This window comes from Opisthocomus hoazin, chromosome 5 (assembly GCF_030867145.1).
Source record: "Opisthocomus hoazin isolate bOpiHoa1 chromosome 5, bOpiHoa1.hap1, whole genome shotgun sequence".
Lineage (NCBI taxonomy): Eukaryota > Metazoa > Chordata > Aves > Opisthocomiformes > Opisthocomidae > Opisthocomus > Opisthocomus hoazin.
The window spans coordinates 83246932-83269103 of NC_134418.1; the positions used below are offsets into that span (position 1 = coordinate 83246932).

A 22172-nucleotide genomic window follows, 5' to 3' on the forward strand; every position below is an offset into this window, starting at 1 on the left:
AGACAAAGTAAGTATCTTCGTGGTATTCTGCAGTATGGACAAGCATTTTAATAGACTGAAGCGAGATGGAGAATTGTGATTGTCAAAGATAACAGACAAGTAAATGCGCTGTTATTGTAGACTTCCAGCTGTGTTCAGCAACAAGCAGCAAGCACAGTGCCACTAGGTGAGACACACTCCAGCACCACCCTGTTTGCCATGTACCGTGCAGCAGCAGCACTGCTTGAAACCTGAATTGTGTTGGCCAAACCAATACAGTGCAGATGACCAGAAGAGAGTTGGCTCTTCTATTGCCTGAAGGTTGTTTCCTATGTAGTGTTACACAATTGCTTGCAAGGGTTCTTTCCCTTTGCTTTTTGAAATCTAGGATTTAGATTTAGATATCAAATGATGACAAAAACAAAATAGCACAACCAAAGTAGAATCATAGAATCATTAAGGTTGAAAAAGACCTCTGAGATCATCACATCCAACTGTCAACCCAACACCCCCATGGCTGCTAAACCATGTCCGGCAGTGCCACATCTACATGGTTTTTGAACCTCTCCAGGGATGGGGACTCCACCACTGCCCTGGGCAGCCAGGTCCAATGTCTACCCACTGTTTCAGTGAAAAAATTTTTCCTAACATCCAATCTAAACCTCCCCTGACAGAACTTGAGGCCATAATACTTCCAAAAACTGTGAATTTCCACTCTTCAAAGAGCTCTGGGCTGAGTCACACAGGTTTGTTTCGTTTGTACTGTCAGAGGAAGGCATAGGTTAAGTGCTGATCAAACTTGGAGTGCACACATCCAGCAGCCGATCACCAAGGACAGAAGGGCACCTTATTCAAGAACTCAGTCACACAACAGCCTCTGTACAAGTAAACTAGACAGCACTTGGCCTCAAGTACTGACATGCAATTAGCCCTCTTGTTTGATTGTTATCATGATTCCTGCTGTCACTTTGGCCCATGCGATCTGGCGCTGTTCTAGACAAGACCCGCGAACCCCTTGGGAGATAGCATGGACTGTTTGAAACCAGCAGTAGTAGGAGATTCATGCTTATTCTCATTGTGAGGTCTTGATTAATAAGATCAATAAGATTAATTCATTTTGGCATCCTTTGTCTACTACTAACTTCTCCAGGTTTAGTCCTTGCTTAAAAGTTTCAAATATGAATTTATGAGCAAATCGCTTTCTTGGTGGAAACACCTTTAGCCTCTTGCTTCCTAGATAAGGTTTGGGAAGGGCAAAACCTCTTGTGATGCATGGAAAATGTGCTCCAGTGAGACTCTAGCATAAGGATTTGAACTACTGATTTCATCTTACTCTTCCCTCTGCTTTCACTCCTTCTGACAAACTATCTTCCAGGTTTTACTGAAAAGGAGATCCTGGAAATTAATTCTTTTTGTTACAGACACATGGGCCTGGTGATTCTGCACTTTTGCCTTTGAATTGTTTAGCTATCATCCAACAGCAATTAATTCATGAGGGAAAAAGGAAAAAAAACAGTGAGCCAGAAAGTCAGCTGTCCTGCTGCTCTGTTCTGCATACCTTGAGAGTGGGACACAAATGACTTTCAGCTGCCTTTATGCTTATTTAAATTGCAGGGCCAGGTAATCCCTGGCATCACTGTGGAGAAGTGGTGTGGCAGACAGTGTCCTGGCAGGCAATAATGACTGCCCCAGCCCACCCTCCCTGGAGAGCAGCTCTTTGTCCCAGAGGTTACTGCCCCAGTACTCTCTCACCTCTGGGACAAGCTTTTGGAACAGGCAGAATTACACCAAGACAGGCTGAGTACTTGCTGCTCATGTATCAGTACCAATCGTATTTTGGGTAGCATGCTGAGTTATTAGTAGGGGTATGTGGAAGTCACTGGAGCCGTAATTATAGCCTGAATACCAAATTATTATCTGCATGAGTGCTCACTCTGTCAGCAACCTAACTACGGATTGATGAAACCAGAGAAAACCTCACATCTGTGTGACAGAGAATAAAGCAGCTCAGGGGCAGGGCTCCACATTAATTTTGGAGAAAACCAGCCCCGTTCAACATCCCAGCTCTATCTGCACTGGATAAGCATTGCCTTACCAATGTCCTCACACAGCAGGAGTCAGGATTTGCTTTTCTTCCTAATGGACCTTTGAACAACAGATCTCACTGATAAGAAGCAGCAGACTTCATTGATTCAGTCAAGTGAACTCAAAGGCATAATACTTTCCTGAGCCTGCAGCAATTAGAGACTTATCCTTTAATAAAACAGTCCTTAAAGAAACAACAAGTGTGCTATACTCTGAGCAACCCTGGTTTATGCTGTAAATAGCTCAAATTTTCAGTAAACTTTTATCATATAATCAAGATAACCTCTTGCTTCGCATACTCTTCCCTTACATTTTTTAAACCATTTCAGTTTTCAACATTTAAGGAATTACACAGCTGTAGCAAGAGATGTTCTGGGTATTGTGCTAAACAACCTCATTTGTTAAATACTGATGTTTACTACTGAATCTTTTTAATTATTGGAGCAAACAACAGTTGCAAATGATAGTAGGAATTTGGGTGAACTGTAACTTAATTCATGGAATGTTAATGGCCTTCATGTTTCATCAATTAAAAGATGAAATTCCTTGAGCAAGAAAAGGCTAATTCATATTCATAGACACACAAAAAATCCCTACATTAAAACTGAGAACATGTGTCAATTAACCCTACATATCTATAACTGAGGGAAAAGACACATTTCAGAGGAGCAGTTATCACCACACCAAAATTCGCAAGCTGCCAAAATTTAAATTAAGGGTTATTCTTAAATAGCATGAAATAGATTAAGGTAAGAAAACCAAGGAGCCATAATTCTGCTCTCCAGTGATGTTATAAAATAGATATACCGTTATGACTAAACTATAACCATATCTAATACCTATTTACGGTTAACTGATTTTGAAGGTGCTATACAATATTTCTTCTTTCCTTCATTGCCTGCTCTGTATCTCTTGAGAAAAACACTGTTTAACTTGCAGACTGAAGTCAGTAAATCTCTTCATGTCCAACCCTGAGAGGACACACGTCACTCTCTAGCTTAGACTGCAGTGCATCCTGTTGAGAGCAGCATAAATTTATGAAGAAATGTGCCACACCTTGCAGGTCACCAATTCATTTCTAATGAGACTTAATAATTAAGTTTCCTATGCACTCTTCCAGTTTTTACTGAACATTATAGATCTTTCTGGATTTAATACCCATGTAAGTTCCATTAAAAATAGGGAATCCATTCTCATCTGCAACAGCATTGAAGAGGATTGAGCTGGATTCCACTCCACCATGCCCTCCAACTCTGTGCTTCCCTCCAATCCCTGCTGCCTCCACTGCCCTGCCCCAAACATCTCCTGAGTGTGTCTACTGGGCTTTCCCAAAGAAGACCTGTCTAGCTTCAGGCCTCTGGGTCCAGAGCTGACCCCAGCTATCTTGACAGACCTCTGGACATGAACTCTCGACTTCATTCTAAGTGACAGTTTAATTCCTCTAGGGCATTTCAGGTTTTTGAGTAAGTCAACCAGTTTTTCATGGTATGTGCAGTTTTTTTAATAATGTTCTTTTTTACTTGATTACACAGAAAACATAAAAATAACAAATCCAGCATTCTTTTTCTTGCATCAGTTTCCTCACTTTTGTGGTATGCACTTCTGTCTTAAGTCCCATCATCTTGAATAGCTTAGGATCTGACTGTAGGTCATGTTATGTCACATGAATGGGGGAGTCTTTCCAGTTCATTTTCCAGAGTATTTTCCTATTCACTAGCACAATTCACAGAAAGCAATGACTCAGTTTATGATAAACTGTCAAACTGAGTTCATCTCTACCATCTTCTGCTGAAGTTTTCTTCACACCTATTCAACAATCCATTTCCTTCAGTCCGTCTTTGAGAAGTTTCCATTCCTGCATGCCTTCTCCTCATGAATAGGAAAGAAATCTATTTCTTATGGTGCTATTTTCCATGAACTATCTACACTACAAGAGCCGACCAGAAAGCAAAGCTGGAGTCTGAACCAGAGCCTGGAATGAAACTTCCTTATTCAGCAGTGCCTGTAAGGACTCAGAAGCCATGTGTGCGTTCCTCTGTTAGCATATATAGCACCCGATACAGTATACTGTTTCTTGTAAAGTGTGTGTCTCACGTCTGTATCCCCTGTCTTCCTTTCTTGTATGCTTTTAAGGCATTTTTTCATTGTTCTTTTAAAGTGTTCATTCAACGTGTAACCAGGTGAGCATGATTAATTATCTCATATTTCGTAAGGAAAGGTTACCCAGTTGCAGAACAAAGCAGACCTTCATACTTTCGCCTTGTTCTTACAGTGTCTATACTCATTTTTCATCTCTTGGCATTACAGCGGTCAGCTGTAGTATGCTCAGCTACCCATATGAGATCTACCTACCTGAAATGCTGGGAGAGAGATGTGAATCCCTGAAAGCTCTAATAGTTGTTTAGCTGTGGCTCTCAATGTGGACTTCAGTTCAAATGCATGCTGTCAATTTTTAAACGTGATTTATAGCCTGGCTTGCAGTTCAGGCAATAATTCCTGGTTTTCATTGTGCATGAATCTGCTAGGTTTGCAAAATATATATCCTTCTTCACGTACCCAGTGGGCCAGCCTGTGATTCACCTTTGCACAGACAGATTGAAAGTTGTAATCGCCTGAAAGAGAGCTTTGTGCTGAAGGTGAGTCACTGCGTTGCTTCCCCAACTGTATTTCACTGCCTCCTAAGTTCAGGAATTCAAGCATTTGCTGTAAACTGGATCGTTGAAATGATTCACACTAGGACTATCTATTATTTAACCTACGTTGTTTTAGTGAGCTGGCTTTCAGCAAGCTGTGCAAACAGTTACTGCAGTGCCGAATGAGAGAGCAGTCTGGTGCAATAAGGGCTGCAGACTAAAAAATTAGGAAGAAGAAATGAGATATTTCCTGCAGCAGCTTTCTGCTGCTAGTGTCTTAGGAAATAAATGCCTTAAAGAGGCTGCACGAGATGCAGACAGGCATAGAGAATTTGGCATAGAAAATGTACTTAAATACTAAGAAGAGACATTCTAACTGACCTAGAATTAGGACTTGAAGTGGCCACATAGCGATTCAAAAGCTGCTACAATGGTGTCTGGTATTTAACAGCAACTAAGAACTCCCTTCAGAGATTTGAGACTGTTACTGTCCGTCTGCAGACTAAACATCCCCCCTTCTACCCTTGTGTTTGCTGTGCTGGCATAGTCATGAGGTATCTACATGAGCTACTTGGCCATTCTCATCTGGACTCCTCTGCTACAAGACATGTGACTTGCCTCAGTTCTGCTGCCTTTTGGGACTCTCCCACCCATACAGTGTCCATCGCATCAGTCCCCTAATCTGTTCCTGCTGGACTGAATCTTCCGTGGATCCTTTAGTATCTCCAGAATTACATCACGTATTCACAACACAAACCATGTCTTTACATAGACCGTTGATATATCACCATGCTCTAGTCCTGCCTTTCTTGCTAAAGGCTACTGTTCCTAAAGAGGTCCCCACTATTAACATCTTTTATTTCCTGACAGGAGTATAAAGATCGCGTAACCTCCGTGCAGAGAGAGCTCTCTGTGAGCTGTAAAAGCAGTGTGTGTTTCCAGTAACACTAGACACCATTTCAGAGCAAGTCAGTATTTTTTTGCCCAACAGGAATCCAGGACGTTGGTTCTCAGGCGAGGAGGAGCAGAATAGGCCGAAGGTCAGCATGTGCTTGCTGCTAATGCAATGGATTTCATGAACATATGTGATTTACGTGATTCCAGCTGCCCTCTTACACACACTTCTCTGAGAGCAGCCTTTTATTGAAATCCATATGAAATTCAGTTCTTTGTTTCAAATATTAGCTTCACGCTCATCTAACCTTTTTTGAACTTCCTTGCTTGGTAGATGTTAGGAGTTAACAACCGATCTCCCATCATTTTTCTGAAAGAGCTCCTTTCGTGGGTTGATTGTCATTACTAAACTAAATACAGTGATTTCAAGTGTTTGCAGGACCCTGTCTGCGTTTCACACATCCATTCTTGTCTTTACACACCAGGCACCACAATGTGAAAGACACATGAAGAAAAATCCCCTTTTTCCATAAAATGGTGCAGAAACATCTAAATTTCTCCAAAATTTGAAATTTTGAAATAAGCATTACGTTAGGTGTGACAAGTGTGTGGGGCATTTATGGAAAAATTTTAAGAAATTACAATATCCAGAAAACTGGAAATAATCTAGACTTCCTTGGTAAAATAGAAAATATTTCATCTGGGATATATTTAACTTTACTTTGCATTGCCTCTTAGAGAGAAAAAAACATAACTACTGAGGATCAAAATATATGGAGGGTTTTGGCGAGATAGATGTTTAATATTTCATAGGTAGGTATAAGAACTATTTATAGACCATGTTTTGGTTGGTGATCAGTAGTACTTTACTGAAAACATTGTAGCAAGGGCATGTGTATAGATGTATATGAAGATCTTAATTTGAAATTAGTGAAAACAATTTTTCTGTAGTCTTCTCGCCTCCAAAGCATGGTAAGCTTTGAACAGGGCATGATTTCCCTAGACAAAGATTAATAAAAGATCTTTAATTTTGCAAGTGAAAAACCCAGTATCTAACTAATGTATCTTTGATCTAAATTAATTTTCAATATCTGTCAAGAACATATCTGAGAACTTTTTTGAAAGTTTATTTAAAATTTTACATGCTTTTTAATCCTAGCTTCCAGAATTTATTGTTTTGTAATTTGATTGTCCAGATCCTGAAACCATAATGTTCTTACATAGGGGAGGAGATTTTCAACATCAAATAACTATGTAATTCTGGTTGAAACGAGGTTAATTAGGCAACAATCTAATCCTATTAATCGAAACTCAGAGCTGTCATCACTTTGTAGGGACAGGGCCTTTCAAAGCTTTTTTGATATTGAAGCATTTGCATTAAAACCTGTTTCATTAATTGCCCCTTTGGATTTTCTTATGTATTTTCACATACAGTGCAGATGTAAGTTTTGACCTTCTGAAATATCCTTCTGTTTTATTTATGACTTTTATGGCTGGTTAGCCAAGCTTAAATTTCTTTTCAGTACACTGACAGATACTCGTCCCACAGTCAACTCATTTCGAACAAGCAGCCTAGAATCAGTCTTTTAAGAAGAGTACAACACGTGTAGAAGAGTATACTTGCTTGTCATACAAGAGTACATTTTCTCCTCTAACTTACAGTGGAAGTTTTCATTGAACGTAGAGAAGTATTTTATTTTGGTCCAAATTCATAACCTTTTTCTAGTACTTGACTGAAGGGTAGTATCTTTGGATTGAAAAAACTTGCCAACATCCTTGTAAAAACACCATCCTTTCATATCCTCTTCTGAAGAACTTTAATGTTTCTCTTTAATTTGGTTGCTTATGCAGAAATTATTAAAGAGCATCACTGACATGAAAAAAACTGGTTTTCCTTCAAACATTGCCTGAAGACACACTCGTTCTGTGCGTGTGCCTTCAGAAAGCTGCCAATATGAACAAACAGGAATGAGCTGATTTAGCCCATGAAAAAGCATCCGATGGGTATCTGCTCTTTCTGTTACTTTCTTTGGTGTGTTGGGTACAGCAAGCAATGATGCCTGTGTTTAGCCAGTCAGCACCTCGCGTGTGCAAGTACTAAGACTTAGCACAGCAGGTGCCCTATGTAGCTGGGTCTGCTGTTTGTTCAAATAATGACTGATACTCATAGAATCACAGAATGGTTTGAGTTGGAAGGGATCTTAAAGACCGTCTGGTTCCAACCCCCCTGCCATGAGCAAGGGCATCTTCCACCAGACGAGGCTGCTAAGAGCTCCATCCAACCTGGCCTTGAACACTGCCACGGAGGGGGCAGCCACAGCTTCTCTGGGCAACATGTTCTAAGCGAGGTTAGGTTCTTTGTATGGACTGACGTGTGAGTGTGTGTACAGAAGAACATGTGTGAATGTTCTGCACTTTAAGTATTACTTAAATAACGTGTGGATGCATACATGAATTGTTTAGGCTTTGGAAGATCCAGAGTCATGACAATGTTCCTAAAATGGTCTCTGTTTTCATCCCTGCTTTAGACTATATACTGCCTTTATTTCAGAGCAAATAAGGTATACTGAGAGTGATGTATGGCCTTATAGGTGAATTAGTTTGCCAATACATTTACAGAGGATATCTGGTTCCCCTGTCCCATGAAACTCTGGAATTCCCCCCATATATATAGAACATATAGGAAGAAAGGGAAATTATCACAGAATCACAGAATGGTAGGGGTTGGAAGGGACCTCTGGGGATCATCTAGTCCAATCCCCCTGCCGAAGCAAATTATAACCTTGTCTGTCAATGTAAAATGATAAGGTAAAAGTTCAGTGATGGTGTGTGTTTGAGCATCTTTCACCTGCTGGTAGCTTTGTCGTTTCATGGTGTCAAGTCCTCACATCTTGTGATGTTCCATTCCTTTCTCAAGAATTTAAATGGAAGTGAGAACTGATCTAAATAATTCCATGTCCACGATATGAACTGTTGTGGAGATTCTGCTCTGGATTGAGCCTGGGAGAGACAAGTAGGCAAATCAGTACCATTCTTGTTCTGCAAATGTCGTCGCTGTCACGTGAAAGAAGCAACAGAACTAGGGCTGGCTCAGGCCCTGTGTATCAGTTCCTGGGGATCAGAGGACCAGGAGGAAGCAGGTGTCAAGTAGAAATTGTGTAAACATAACAATCTGGTGAAGTCAGTGATGAGTTTGTGGAGAATAGATGTGAGGCCTACCCTTTCCCAGAAAATTTTGCAGTAGTGGTCTTTAGCATGGCAGAACCACTATGTTCCAGCCCTTTATTTAGGTTGTCACAAAGCTTCTGCCACTGTCCATCAGGCATAGCTAACCCAGCCCTGCCAAAATACCCTCCGTGCCAAGAGTGCCTTGGAGGCATTAATTTAAAGTGGAATTTTCAACATTTGTAAGGGATTTAGACTCCCTGCTCCCACTGAATACTAATAATCAGAAAATAACTAATGAAAAGGCATCAGAAATGCAGACCTGACAAGTGGTTTTTCCAGAGCTTGCAGATGATCAGAATAGTTTTTTGTGTGTACCACAATGGCCTGAGCTTAGAAAACAGACTTTTTGACAGAGGAGCTTGACAGAGGTCCTTCCAACTCTCTCAGTCCTGTGGATGGACTGTCAGTTGTGACAGTCGCAGGCATCTTGACACGAGGTCTGATATTAAGTTAAACATTCTGTGACAGAAATATCCTAGATAAGCTATTCAGAAAACCTGCCTGGAAGAATGAGATTCACAGTCCGTAACCTTTTTGGTTGAGATTTATTGAGTTTAGCCCTCAGGGTACTTGCTAGCGCACGTGTGTATTTGACACTTCTTCCAACCTCTCCCATCTCTCCCCCCTCCCCTGATATTTCCTTCATTTTTTCCGCTTCTGATGTATTTTTGCATGTAACACTCAACCTAAAGGAATACGGAATCGTATCGACAGCTTGCGTATCAGAAGACCAAGTTTCAGTTATAAGGCTGAAATTTTGATATCACAAATTTTATGTCTGAATAGCAGGTCCTTTTTCACCGGGAAGGCATAGCAGGTTATCAAGGGGTTGCAAAACTTTGAGCAAAGCAAACCTACTTTCACAGTCGGTTGTTTCTCAAGAGGGTATGAACTGTGATCCTGAGGTATGCTTCCTCTAGTAACACGTTCTGCTCCTCGGTCATATTAAATCTTGCGATTTCAATTTTGATCTTGCTAACTTCTATGTTTAAATATATCCTATATTGAGAACTTGTGCCATTGCTGCTATATGCACCCTTCTGTTTCGCGTTCACACTCATTCTTCTTTGAATTTGTACTCACATATTTTATTTTGTCTTTACATAAACTCCACAGATTAGTTAGTCCTAGTCTGGAGGAAAAACATGCATAAGCACACAAGCACAACACTCTCTTCAATGTCAAGTCAGTGTTTTGAAACCTTGCACCACCTTAAACACTTCCACTCTCTTCTTGGTGTGCGCACGCTTTAAATACTTGTAGGCTGTTATCATTACTCTCCCCTTGCATTATGAGCTGTCATTTGGCTAAGCAGAACATGTTTTAGTCTTTCCTTGCAAACCAAGCTCTCCAGCCCCTTAATCATTTATGTTGCTGTTATCTGAATTCCTTCAAAACTTGTTGACATCTTCGTGGTACTGGAGAGGCTAAAACTACATACTGCGTTCAAGCAGGGATTCGTTTGTGCCAAATGGAGTATATCTGGTTGTTCTTTATGGAAATACTGAGAAAGTAAATAATAGTTGGTTTTTCTGCTATATAGGTGAGGAAACTAGTTAATATTATGATTAAAACATCAGGAATAGTAAAGAAAAAATGCCGTATATTTTATCACAATTTTCAGTCAAACGTTTGAATTACATATCTTTTTACCATTACTGCAATACTTTATTTTTAATAAACAGACCTTTAAAATATTACTTTAACCGATCAACCTCAGATGTGAGCTTTGTCTTCTTGTTTGTTTTGCTTCCTCAGCTTCTTCAGGGGGTGTTTTATTCCCTTCTTCCAATTACCATATTTTTCCTACCATTTTCTACATCACATACTTAAAAATATAAAATAATTTCTCCATTATTTCACCAGCTTTTTAATTGTTTCCCCCACCCCTTCTGTTCTGAAGTACTTAAAGAAACTCTTGTACTCACTTGCTTCTAGTGTACATCACCATTTGTAAGTATTTTTTCCATGTATGCGTTGCTGCTGCTATTTTAGATATTCACATTTTTTCAAGGCCTAATTTTGATTACTCCAGAGCCATTAGTAACTTGTATTGAATGTGAGTGCAAGGCTCATGTTTCCTATTATCTTTAAGAACTGTATCAATTCAGAATTGTAATGACATCTCTGAAAAATTGAAGTTCACAGAAAATAAACAGAATTTTATGTTCTCCTTTGTAACCCACTTAATCATCTAGATATCTTTTTAACAACAAATGACTACATATTTTCAAACTGAAGAAGACCAGAGCAGAGAGACTTAATTTCAGACCTGATTCATATGGGAATACCACCATAAATCCCTTAGTTTTCAAAATAATTACTTGACAGTAAAACAATATTACGTCAGACCTAGGGCTATAGCAACTCACAGGTCAGGGGGTCAGCCCTACAAACACAACACCAGGCTCCCATTTTCACCTTGTTCTTGAGTCTGTGAAGTGCAAAGCTGGCTGAACATACAATAAGGAAATGTCCCCCTAAAATAAATTAGAGTGAATCTACCAGCCACTAGCTAGTCTCGAGACCTAAAAGTTAGGCTAAGTACTGCCGTATCCCATCAGCCTCCTAGTCCTCAAACCAGCTCGTCCAAGAGCACAGTTCTTCCCCAGCCAGCCCTCAACGCCACTGCAGGAGCCTGAGCTGACATGAAGATTTTCCACGCACTGTAGCGACGCTCCAGCAGGCAGATGTGCCCTGTCTCTAACCAGACGCTAGCAGGAACAGCAAAGTGCATGCAGAAGCAATTTTGGCTGATTAGCTGTGAAGCAAATTAAGTAAAGATATGAAGCAATCCAATTCCTAGAATAGCAAAGCAGAGTGTCTCATTAAAACCTCATTTAATAATATTGCTAGCTTCATGGAGTAAATATGAAACATTATCATCTAATAATAACTTTAGTTGGAGTTTTAGAATTCCGCTGTGTTTAAGGTATGCTGTGTACATTCATTATTCACAAAGGCTTTGTTATGGATAGCAGAATGTATCTTTCAGTTGGTATGATGACTGCTTTAATCTTCAGGTTAATTATGGTTGACACTCCCCACAAAGCTTTCACTTGCATCTGTGATACATTAAGCTTACAAAAGGTGAAGTGAAACATTAGATTCTTTATCTCTGAAAGATTAGGCATTAGAAGTTGTAATCAGCAGTTACTGCAAGACTTCGGTTGAAATAATGAACCCCAGAAGAAAGACATCCTATGAAACAGCATGTAACACTTAATGGAGTATCAGGTTTTATTTAAAAAAAAAAAAAAAATCATTGTAATCAATATCCTGAAAAAAAAATCTGCAGCAGAAAAGACCCCAAGAGTGCATGCTCTTCTGTTCAGAGCACAGACAAATTCATAGTGATGTTTATTCCATTCCAATATTTATTCCATTCCATCAGAGCAGTACATGAGAAAAGTTCTCACTAACTATGTAATAGCTGAATTTTAGTCGTCACATGAAGGCATGCAATTCAACCTTTAGTAGATAAGAGATACACTTGCCCTCTCCCCTCCTTGCATCTCTCCCCCTGCTCCTGCTTCTGCTTCACAAACCTGTGTACACCAACCTTCCTCCCGATCCCAGCACAACTTCATCATTCGTTATTACATTTGAGGAGGGACCATCCTCTGCTCTGCAGTGAGGTGAAGCAGTGGGGTCATTAAAAGCCCAGGTGAGATGGCTTCTCTTGTTCATGCAGCCGGCTGCAGGGCTGGCAGCAACCCACAGCTGTGTTTGCAAAGGCTGCACATACCCCAGGTGAGAAAACACCTTCTGGGTTGCTGGCCACCAACATCCAACGCTGTGAAACAGAGTTTCTCAGGGGCTTGTCAATGGCTACAACAAATGGACTTTCAGAAATATGAGGAAAGGAATATGCCTACAAAAGAGCAAATTCCTGTATCAAATCATCATCAAGTATCTGAGGAAAACTTGCTGGAACTTTTCAACATAGAGAAAATAACATATCCTGTCGTTCATGTTCCCCAATGAAGTGGATTTAAAATGAACACTGAAATAAAGCACCTCAAAGAAGTTCTGGCACAGACAGCTCCAGGACAAATAGTTAAATCATGCCAAATACCAGAAACCGAAACCAGGAGTCCAACAAAGTTAGGCAGTATTACAAATAAATCCCCAATCTAAATATGCAAATAAACATTTGCACAAAAATGGAGTAAGGAGAAGTTACCATTCACAAATTGTCCAGCAGTGCTGTAATTAGTGAAATCTTGAAATCTACTGAGGGTCTGTTCCAATGCTTATCCAAAAGTTTCGATTCGGTTTGGATCCTACTCCCTATGCCATCGCTTCCTATGACAATTCCAGTTTTACTCCTGCTTTCTCTACCACTGAAGCCTCAAACCAGCAATTCAGGGAGGCTTGCGTCCTGCTTGTCTTCACCATGGCAAACCAACCCGTAGAGACTGAGTTTCGCAGGGCCGCAATGGCAGCAGAAGCGATGAGAAGGGAGGAGGACAGCTCAGCCTCTTTACCTCACTTAATAACACACATATTACACAGGGCAGTATTAATGAAAATGACTTACATAAGCCCCCTAAACCTCAATAAATCTTCTCAGGAATGAGCTTTTTCCATTTTACACTGCAAACACTGGTACTCTTTCCTTGGACTAAAATTTCTTGCTGCGCTTTGATCTCGCTGGTCAGAATGATCTCATTCTGCACTCTGAATTATCTCCCTGCTCACCCTCTGACTCGAATGAGTCCAGCTTGTGTAACGCTCCTCACACTCACATTCTGCTCACTGCCATGTACACCAATAGATTATCTTAAACTCTCGTTTTACAAGAAAATTGGGTTTATTCACAATCAATGTTCGTGTTGGTCATTGCAGACAAGCTCAAAAACTTTGTTGCACTAACATCTTATTTACATAGTGCCATTTTGTATAAGGTATGTCTAAAGAGGAAGACCTTTAACCCAAGGAACTCCCCATCTTAGTATGACAGGGTAGACATAAACAGGAAAGAGAGAGAGAGAAAAACCAGAAGACAAGGAAGGAAAATTGCTAATTATGAAAGAAGAATGTAGAGATAGAATGTGAATAGGGAGTAACAATAGGGGGCTGCTTGTTTGGGAAGTGTTGGGCTGTTTGTTGGTTGGGGTTTTTTTGGTGGCATCTGCAATTTTCTATTATGGCCATTTCGCATAAAGCCACATTTGTATTTCCATTGGAAAGAAAGAAGTACCTTAGGCAATGTATCTTCTTCTATGAAATTTTATTCATCCTGCCCTAATCCCACTGATGGGACCACTCAAGCTGTAACGTATTACTCAGCTGACAAAAAGATATCTCAGTATGGGCTGTTTGCATGTCAGGTCACTGTGAAGGAAGAAGCAACAAGACTGTTTGATACAATTTTGCTGTGGTAAAGCATAACAGATGGCCAATGCTGAAAACTAATCCTAGTTCACAGCCTATTGCATTCAACTATTATGTATGAAAGAGATATAACTGAGAAATTTCTACGGCTCGAGTTAGGTATATGGAAGTGTTTGGACACCCTTATAGATTAATACTTCCACACACTTCTCTAGGCAGGCGCCTCACATATGGCTAAACAGAATGAAGCATTAACACTTCCTTTCTCATTTGAATTTTAAACTATAGCACCAATGTTCACTAAATGTCCCAATTTTTCTCATTAATATGAAGTATTTCAGAAAACAGTTGGCTGCAGGGACAAGACTGGATTTTGTAATAATGTAAGGATAGTTTATAACCAGTTACATTAAAAAACAGGTTAATATGGAACAATGCACAACTGAAACTTGAAATATATCTTCTTTCATGTTATTCAGTTACTTCTTATTATTGTCTATCTATGGCTGTGGTTAAAAATGTTTTCTGATTTCTTGTGTTGGTTTATTTATTATTTCTGGAGCACACAGTGATAGCGAGACAGCAGTTCAGAAACAGCCAGATAAGCTTACACTTTGAAGCGCACAGAACTCCAATTAAGCTCTGAGGCTATTTGCAAAGCAGGGCCAGAACCACATAATGAAGTTTACTAAATATTGTTAGTGTTTATTTGGGATCCCGTTTAATGTGAAACTCAGAAATGCATAATAGAAGGCTACTCTATTCAGTTTACATAAACCCATAAGCTTGTATTTATCACATAACAAAAGGCGATTAAAGCAGATGCTTTGACAAGTTCTTCGCAGTATTTTACCAAAAGAAGTCTTCAGTGTTTAGGTATTGAGAAGTCCATGAAAGCAGCAACAGTTGTTATGGTCTGCATCACGGACAGCTGCTAGGGAAGGTGGATTTTGTCCATTTTCTTCCCAGCTACTTAAACACGCTTGTTGTTTAAAAATACAGGTCTGGGCCACAGCATGAGGGTACAAAGCCTGCACAGCTTTCAAAAGCAGTGTGCAGAGAGGCAATGTCTATAACCTGGAGAAGAAAGAATAGTCCCTGAGGCTTCCCCATGCCTCCTTACCACGGGGAAGCAGAGCACGTAGGGACAGCGGGCAGTGCGCTCTTCCCATCCATGGAGGAAGGTCAGGAAACCTTCTCTATCTGGTACACAGTTAACTATCTGTTCTCCATCTTGCATCTGTTTAGCTCCTCGGTTGTTCAAAGTTAACTACAGGGTGTTGACATGTGGCACAGAGCACTTTTTAAGACCAAAACACGGTGGGACACACAACAACGTAGGGTTGAATTGTGCACTCCCGTTGCCAGTGCCTTCGCAGCAACAAACACCCAAACTTTTGCTTTCTTACATGCAGCTCCCACTGAGCTCGGGAACCAGATCAACTCCAGTCTGTTTTGTCCAGAGCAGTCATGCTCCCACTGGCACAAAACACTCATAAGCCCTTGCCCACCCTAGCAGGGAGGAGTGAAGGGAGCAACACAGAGGAGAGCAGCTGGCCATAGGAACCAGAGGTTGGGTGATGGAGGAGGACACAGCTGGGACAGGGTGGGGACAGTACTGTACAAAGCACAATGGAGCAGGATTTAGAAGGCAGAAGAGAAAACCAGAAGCAAGGAATAACTTGTAAGGGAGTTTGGAAAGCACTAAAAGGAATGGAGAGGCTGAAGAGGAGAGAGCATCATGCACAAATCAGCAGACAAATCCAGTCTATGGGCTGCGAAGGTTCCCAGCCCCTTGCCCACTTTCTTCCTTCAATGGCTAATCTTCATTTTCACTTCCTTTTATCTTTATCATGCAGTGACATGAGAAAGAATCCTAATGTTCTCCCTCGGTACCATGTAAGTAGGAGGCTAAAACACGGAAAGAGAGAATAGTCTTCCTCACTATAACCCCTGCCCTGTCTGCCTTCCCAGTCTGGAGGTCTGGGCTTCCATAACGTGCTGATTTTCACGCCTAGCGCAAGACATGAGAAAAATAACTTTCTCCTGAAATTTCTATTCTCAGTTTAGAATAAAAAAGCAAAGTTTGTCACGGAAGGATTTTTTTCATTAAAGATTCTCTTTGGATATACCACAGTGTTACATACCCATCTCCCTTCCTCCCGCGATGGGAGGGGCGAAACGGTGATGACAGAGTGTGGCTGCCACTGTAAGGTCAAGTCCTTCCACCTGCAGCCCACTCCCAGGGCTGCTCCCTAAAGAGGCATCGGGAAAGCTGAGCACTGGGAAGTAGTCCGTGAGACAGAAAAATTGCCCTGCTGTTTGCACCCTTACGAAAGGACAGCTATGTCCTAAAGGAAACTTTTGAATATTTTTACCTCATTTGATTGAAGAACAGAGATTTGCTTTTTCAAACCAAATCAAATTGAATAAAGAGGTGGCTTTGTCACATCAAGCATTTTATTGAAATTTGTGAAGCTTCTATTGCAACTTCTTTCATCAAACTTTTATTTGCCTGTCTTTCTGTAGGAATTTCTCTAAGACCTTACAGTCTGATCTGATAGGTGGCTGCTTGTTGTCCAAAGATCTAATATGTATCAGATCTCTCTGATGCTGCAGATGTTGCAGTACCAGATTTTCTTTTGGAAAGCAACACATGTCAAAGTCAAAATTCAAAGGGCTCCTTTCCCAGTCTGGTCTCCCAGATGGCATTTGGAGACATCTGCTGAAGACGTGAAACAATGATACATGCTATGTGCCCAGCAGGCATTTTTTATGAGACCTAAAATTTTGACTCCCGAATTACCAGTTACCTTTCTGTAACGAGAGGAAAGATGGCTGCGTGCATCAGATCAGGCAAGCTGCACAGACCACCCAGAGAAGATGGTCGGAATTTGCTGTACTGTTTGTCACAGCCCGTACGGATGTCGCAGCAAAGCTCAAACTGGCAGCACGTTTTAAAAAATGATGTGTCTCTGCCTGGCTCTGCGTATCTGGGATGCGTACATCCTTCCAGACTCAGGGGGCCAGAATCACACAGATGAACCAGAGATAAACACAAGAATCTGCACATTCGTAAACACTCAGAAGGGAAGTTGATGCACTTTGAGCAAGCCTGAAGAGAGTGAGGCTTGCATAACTGTTTACTTCCTTGGAGCTGGATGTTGCCAGAATTGAAAATGAGATCACCATTCCCATCCGTCCTGGTACCTGACGCGTTCTGTCTGCTCTTTGCCTTCAAGAGGAAAATGGATCTTTAATGTTATCTTTGCAGACCGAAGGGTGGGCAGAGCCACCAAAGCACAGAAAACAGAAAAGTTTGGCAAGCTTGAACTGCTGAGGAGCGGCAAGGTTGTAAGGAATTATCCGCAGTCTTCTGCCCTCGGCTGGTTTAAGAGCAACGAGTCTCTGCACCAGATGGAAGGGCAGGTAGGGATCTGGCCCCTGTAGATAATTATCTGTAGATATTTACTGCTGGAATTCCACCAGGACTCTCCCTGGGCATCCACGCTGCTGCGCACGTGTGCGTGGCAGGCTCTTTGCTGAGGGTGTGCTGTCACCTCTCTCCCCAGACACTGGCTGCTGCGTGCCTCTCTTGTCAGCAACAGACCCCCCTCCTTCAGATTCCCGTCATATTATTTTTAGTCCAGCATACATCTTTGTTGACCCATCCAGTTTACTTTTTGACCATAGCTACTTTTTTGATTTATTTTTTCGTCTCAGCCATTGAACAGAAAATACTGAGTAAAACAAAATATTTCTGGAAGGTAGCTGGAGTACTGATTGTACTGTGACTGTGATCTCCATTAGTACTACTCAAATACAAAACTCTCTGCCTGCTGATGGTCCTCCTTAGGTTTCCAGACAAAGTAAAGCCAAGTGATAGCGCTGCACCATAAAGTTTACCTAGATGCTGGTTGGGAGGTTAGGGCTTTGCTTATTTTTGCATGCATTTTGCTGTAGTACCTGTATACAGCTAACTGAATTGTAGATGTTAACATACAGGAGGGTGCATAAGCCATTTCACAGCTAAAGGAAGGTATTTGTTTTCAGGAGATTTTCCAGTACATTTTCGAGTAGAGCAGCAAAATGTTTTGCCATTTTCTTTGAAAACATTTTCTTTGCCAGTTCATCAGTATCACCTTTTTCTTTTAATGTCATTCCCAGTGCTCCAGTTTAACCATTTTCTTTAACACCTTTCCCCATAAATTAACCTAATACTTTCATGTTGACCGTCATCAGAGATTCATAGCCTGAGTGAGGTCCGTACGTGCGCACTTGGCACCGGTGGCATCCTCTCCCAGTTCAGACTGTGAACATGAGTTTACCAGAGTAATGGGGAGAGCTTTTCCATACAAACCATCTGGAGGTAACTGCAGGCAGATGTCTCCCCGCAAACAGCTACACCTGCAAGAGGAGCGGGAATATGTCTGAGCTGAAAGGGCAAATATCTCTACGCAGGCAGGTATCGCTTGGGCAGTGACATTTCTCCAAACACAGAGCCGCGCCCGGGAACGCAGGGAGGGTTCGCGTGCGATGCTGTGTACGGCTCTCAACAGGAGCATCGGACAAGGGCGCAGCGGCCACAGCAGCGTGGCAGCTTTCCCCTGAGCCCACGGGTGTTTCCCAGTGAAGAACTAAGAGCTGCTGCTGGTATCTCAGTAAGCTGGGATTCAGTGGTGCCCAGCGACAGGACAAGGGGCAACGGGCACAAACTGAAGCAGAGAAAGTTCCGTCTGAACATGAGGAAGAACTTCTTCCCTCTGAGGGTGACGGAGCCCTGGAACAGGCTGCCCAGAGAGGCTGTGGAGTCTCTTCTCTGGAGATATTCCAGCCCCGCCTGGACAAGGTCCTGTGCAGCCTGCTGTAGGTGACCCTGCTTCGGCAGGGGGTTGGACTGGGTGACCCACAGAGGTCACTTCCAACCCCGACCAGTCTGTGATTCTGTGGCTTTTGTCATGACTTTTCAGTGTCTTTTGGGTATTGTGAGCCCCAGACCAAAACTGTGTGCATTGTTTCACAAGGGGTGTCGATTAAATGATTCAAAAATAGAGACAGAAACATAGCTCTCCTCTGATGTCTCCTTTTAACACAATTTAAAGATCATTTTATATTTTGCTAATTCCTAATGGCAAACTCTTAGCTCATTTTACGGCCATAGTGAATGTCATGTATCTCAAATTTCTTTGGTTGTATACTTTTGCTTTTAACTGTCTTCCTTGATAGATCTCTCAGTCTACACTTTTCTAAAATTAATGTCCTTTTATTTCCTATCCGTATTTCTAGCCTATCTATACCTAATTATTATTCTGACCACGGCCCGGTCCCTTAAGAATTTTCTGACAATTAAATTATTTTCACTATCTTGCTTAGATTATCCATTTCTATATGAAGTAACATCAGACAAGCAGACTCCCCTAGCCATCTTCCTCTGATTTGTTACAGTTTATCTTTACCTCTCATTTGCCCTTTGTTGGGTTATTCTGACATTTTCCAGCCCGTTTCGTTGAAGAAATTGCATCGATTGTTTTAAATATTTTGAGCTGTGACACGTCTACATAAGTAACAGAACCCACAATAGCACCCCAAGAATTAAACCCTGATCAGCCATTTATATGTTGCTGGTTTTAATTTTAAATTTTAAAAAGCTGTCTTTGTGGCTAAAACAGTCAACGGTGGGTGGTTTTTTATTGACATTTTAGCCTGGATCCGGCCTCAAAGAGTAGGAGGGATGTAATGAGGAATGCAATTGCAAACTCTAGAGATCCCTTGCTGCTGTTGATTTTGTTCAAAGATGTACACAGGACATCAGTGTTTGCAGATGCTCTATAAAGATAAAAGACAAAGGCCTGGATGGGAAGAAATGATGATCTGTATTGAATAGACAGTGAGCCAGTTCTTCTCTCAGTTACATTATTGCAAATCCTGTAAATTCTTTTTCATTTTTGGAGTGAGATCATGATTTGTCTTAGAGGACAGGAGGACTAATGAAAATGAAGGAAACTGAGCAGGCACTGGAAAAACACTACAACAAATAAGAAAGTGTGAAATAAATTAGCTAGTATAGATTGAAAAGAAAATCTGTTTTGTTCTCAGGAAGGAATTCAAAGGGAGTGGAAATCCACAGGCTGATACTTGCGATTCTGTAACTTGATCTGTGTGTGCCAGCCTTGTGAGAGGTCAGTCAGTCAGTTTTAATGATAACACAATACTTCTCAAGAAAATAATGGTATCTGACTTTAAAGGCTGTAATTGCTGTAAAAATGAAGGACTCGCCTTAAATTAACACAAAGACAACTTTATCCAGCAGTTCTTGCTTTTCCTGATAACAGAGGGGATTAGGTTTTTGGGCTGGGATCTATCGCCTCTTCACACATCATCATACATAATATTAGGAAGGGAAAGGGAGTCTCAGTTACCCCTTTATTCCTTCCTCCCTCCCCCAGAGAAACCACAGGATGCAGTAATCAATTAAAAAGGTCAAAATAAGCAAGGTCGAATGGCTTTGTTTACTGCGACTATTAATCTCAGTCACATGCATAAACTTTTTACATATGGGACCTCTATCTTTCCATTCAGCAAAGCAGTGGAGGCCTAATTTCCTTTCCTTTTTTCTCCTCTCCCCTTTTTCTGTAATTTTTATGTTTCCATCCCTTCATTACTGCAATGGCACAAAGTACTATATACAGGGAACTCAGAATCAGGCCCTATTCAGTGCCACATATAGGGTGATATGCAAGAAAAATATGGTAACAAAATGTAATACCTGAACTGCAGATACATAAAATTACTTTATCTTTTTTCTATTTCTTACCTTTTCCCTGTCAAAACATGAAAGATTACCTGAAATATCAGTTAAGCAGGGAAATATTATCCTAATAAATGAGCATGGAAGTATGTGCCCGGTAAGTTATTTGATTAAACAGGAAGCTAGAATCCTATAGATATCCACAAATAAAGCCCCAAATCTAAATGACTGTATCGTTAGCTCATTTGTAAACTGTTCCAGATGTAAGATTCTGGCAGCTTTCCAGTAGGCTGGCTGCAGTCTGAGCTTTCCTGCATCCGCAGTGAGAACTGCAATGCCTGACTCTTCAAGGAAAAGCTCCACAAGGCTGACGACAAATTATATAAAGTAACAACCTGCCTGCCTGGAGACGAGAAATTCAGACAGATCCCCCGGCAGAGAATGCCCTCTTTTCTGGGGCCGGGCTGCAGCCGTTTGACTCTGGATGTGTGATCGATCTGCACGATGCATCACCCGGTGAAAGCCCCTCTGAGAAGATCATTTAGTGATCACATCAGGGACTCCACGGCTAGAGCCTTGGATGTTATCTGGAAAAACACGAGAGACAGACGGCTGGCAGGTGAGAAGGACATTGCATGGTCATATTTTAACATTCATAAGGGACCTTAATCAATAATGGTAATTAGTGGTGTCATTTGCATAATGTACTGATGTCGCCTCTAAGTATTTCTCCAGCTTTTTGTTTCTGTGTCATGTTGCTCCGGTGCTGTGCCTACGGTGGGACTGTATGCCCTCCTCTAACTAGATGAGATAAACACCACATAAGAGCAAAGGAGCAGTGAATTTTTCTCCGATATTATGGTGCAGGCTCCTCAGGCTGAAGCGTGCTGGAGCGTTTTATTTTGCTGCTAGGTCAGACCCTGTGCTTTACTGCTGGGATGCGCTTCAGCGAGTTGCGTTACGGGGTGTTTTGCAGCCAAGGAGCGTGTCAGTTGGAATATCTGGGCTGTGCACCGAGCGATTACTGGTATTTCCTCTGGCACGGATTTCAGTGCTGTGAGCTCCAAGTGAGTGTCAGGTATGCCAGAGCCAGGCTTCTGAGATATAAATTACCAGCCAACTCTATGGCTACAGTTCACATTTTTATCTTGACTTGCAAAGACTCAAAAACCCGAGGCAAACCATAATAGAGGGCTGGAGGAGGAGATCATTTAGCTCACTTTATTTTCCTCTTGTGTTACTGTCTTGTCTGTTAGACTGACTGT

General features: G+C 41.3%; 1 protein-coding gene across 2 annotated transcripts in view; it reads left to right on the top strand.

The window, feature by feature from the left end:
* Positions 1–22172, top strand: part of DLC1 (DLC1 Rho GTPase activating protein) — a 235745-nt gene that overhangs the window by 109152 nt on the left and 104421 nt on the right. Inside the window, exon 1 of one of the 2 annotated variants that reach the window (XM_075421924.1) lies at positions 21243–21526. The exons of the other annotated variant lie outside the window; for it this stretch is intronic. Within the exon in view, the coding sequence (XP_075278039.1) occupies positions 21412–21526 (115 nt within the window). The 5' untranslated portion in view covers positions 21243–21411. Of the gene's footprint in view, positions 1–21242; positions 21527–22172 lie in introns of those variants that run through there. 2 annotated transcript variants of the gene reach the window in all.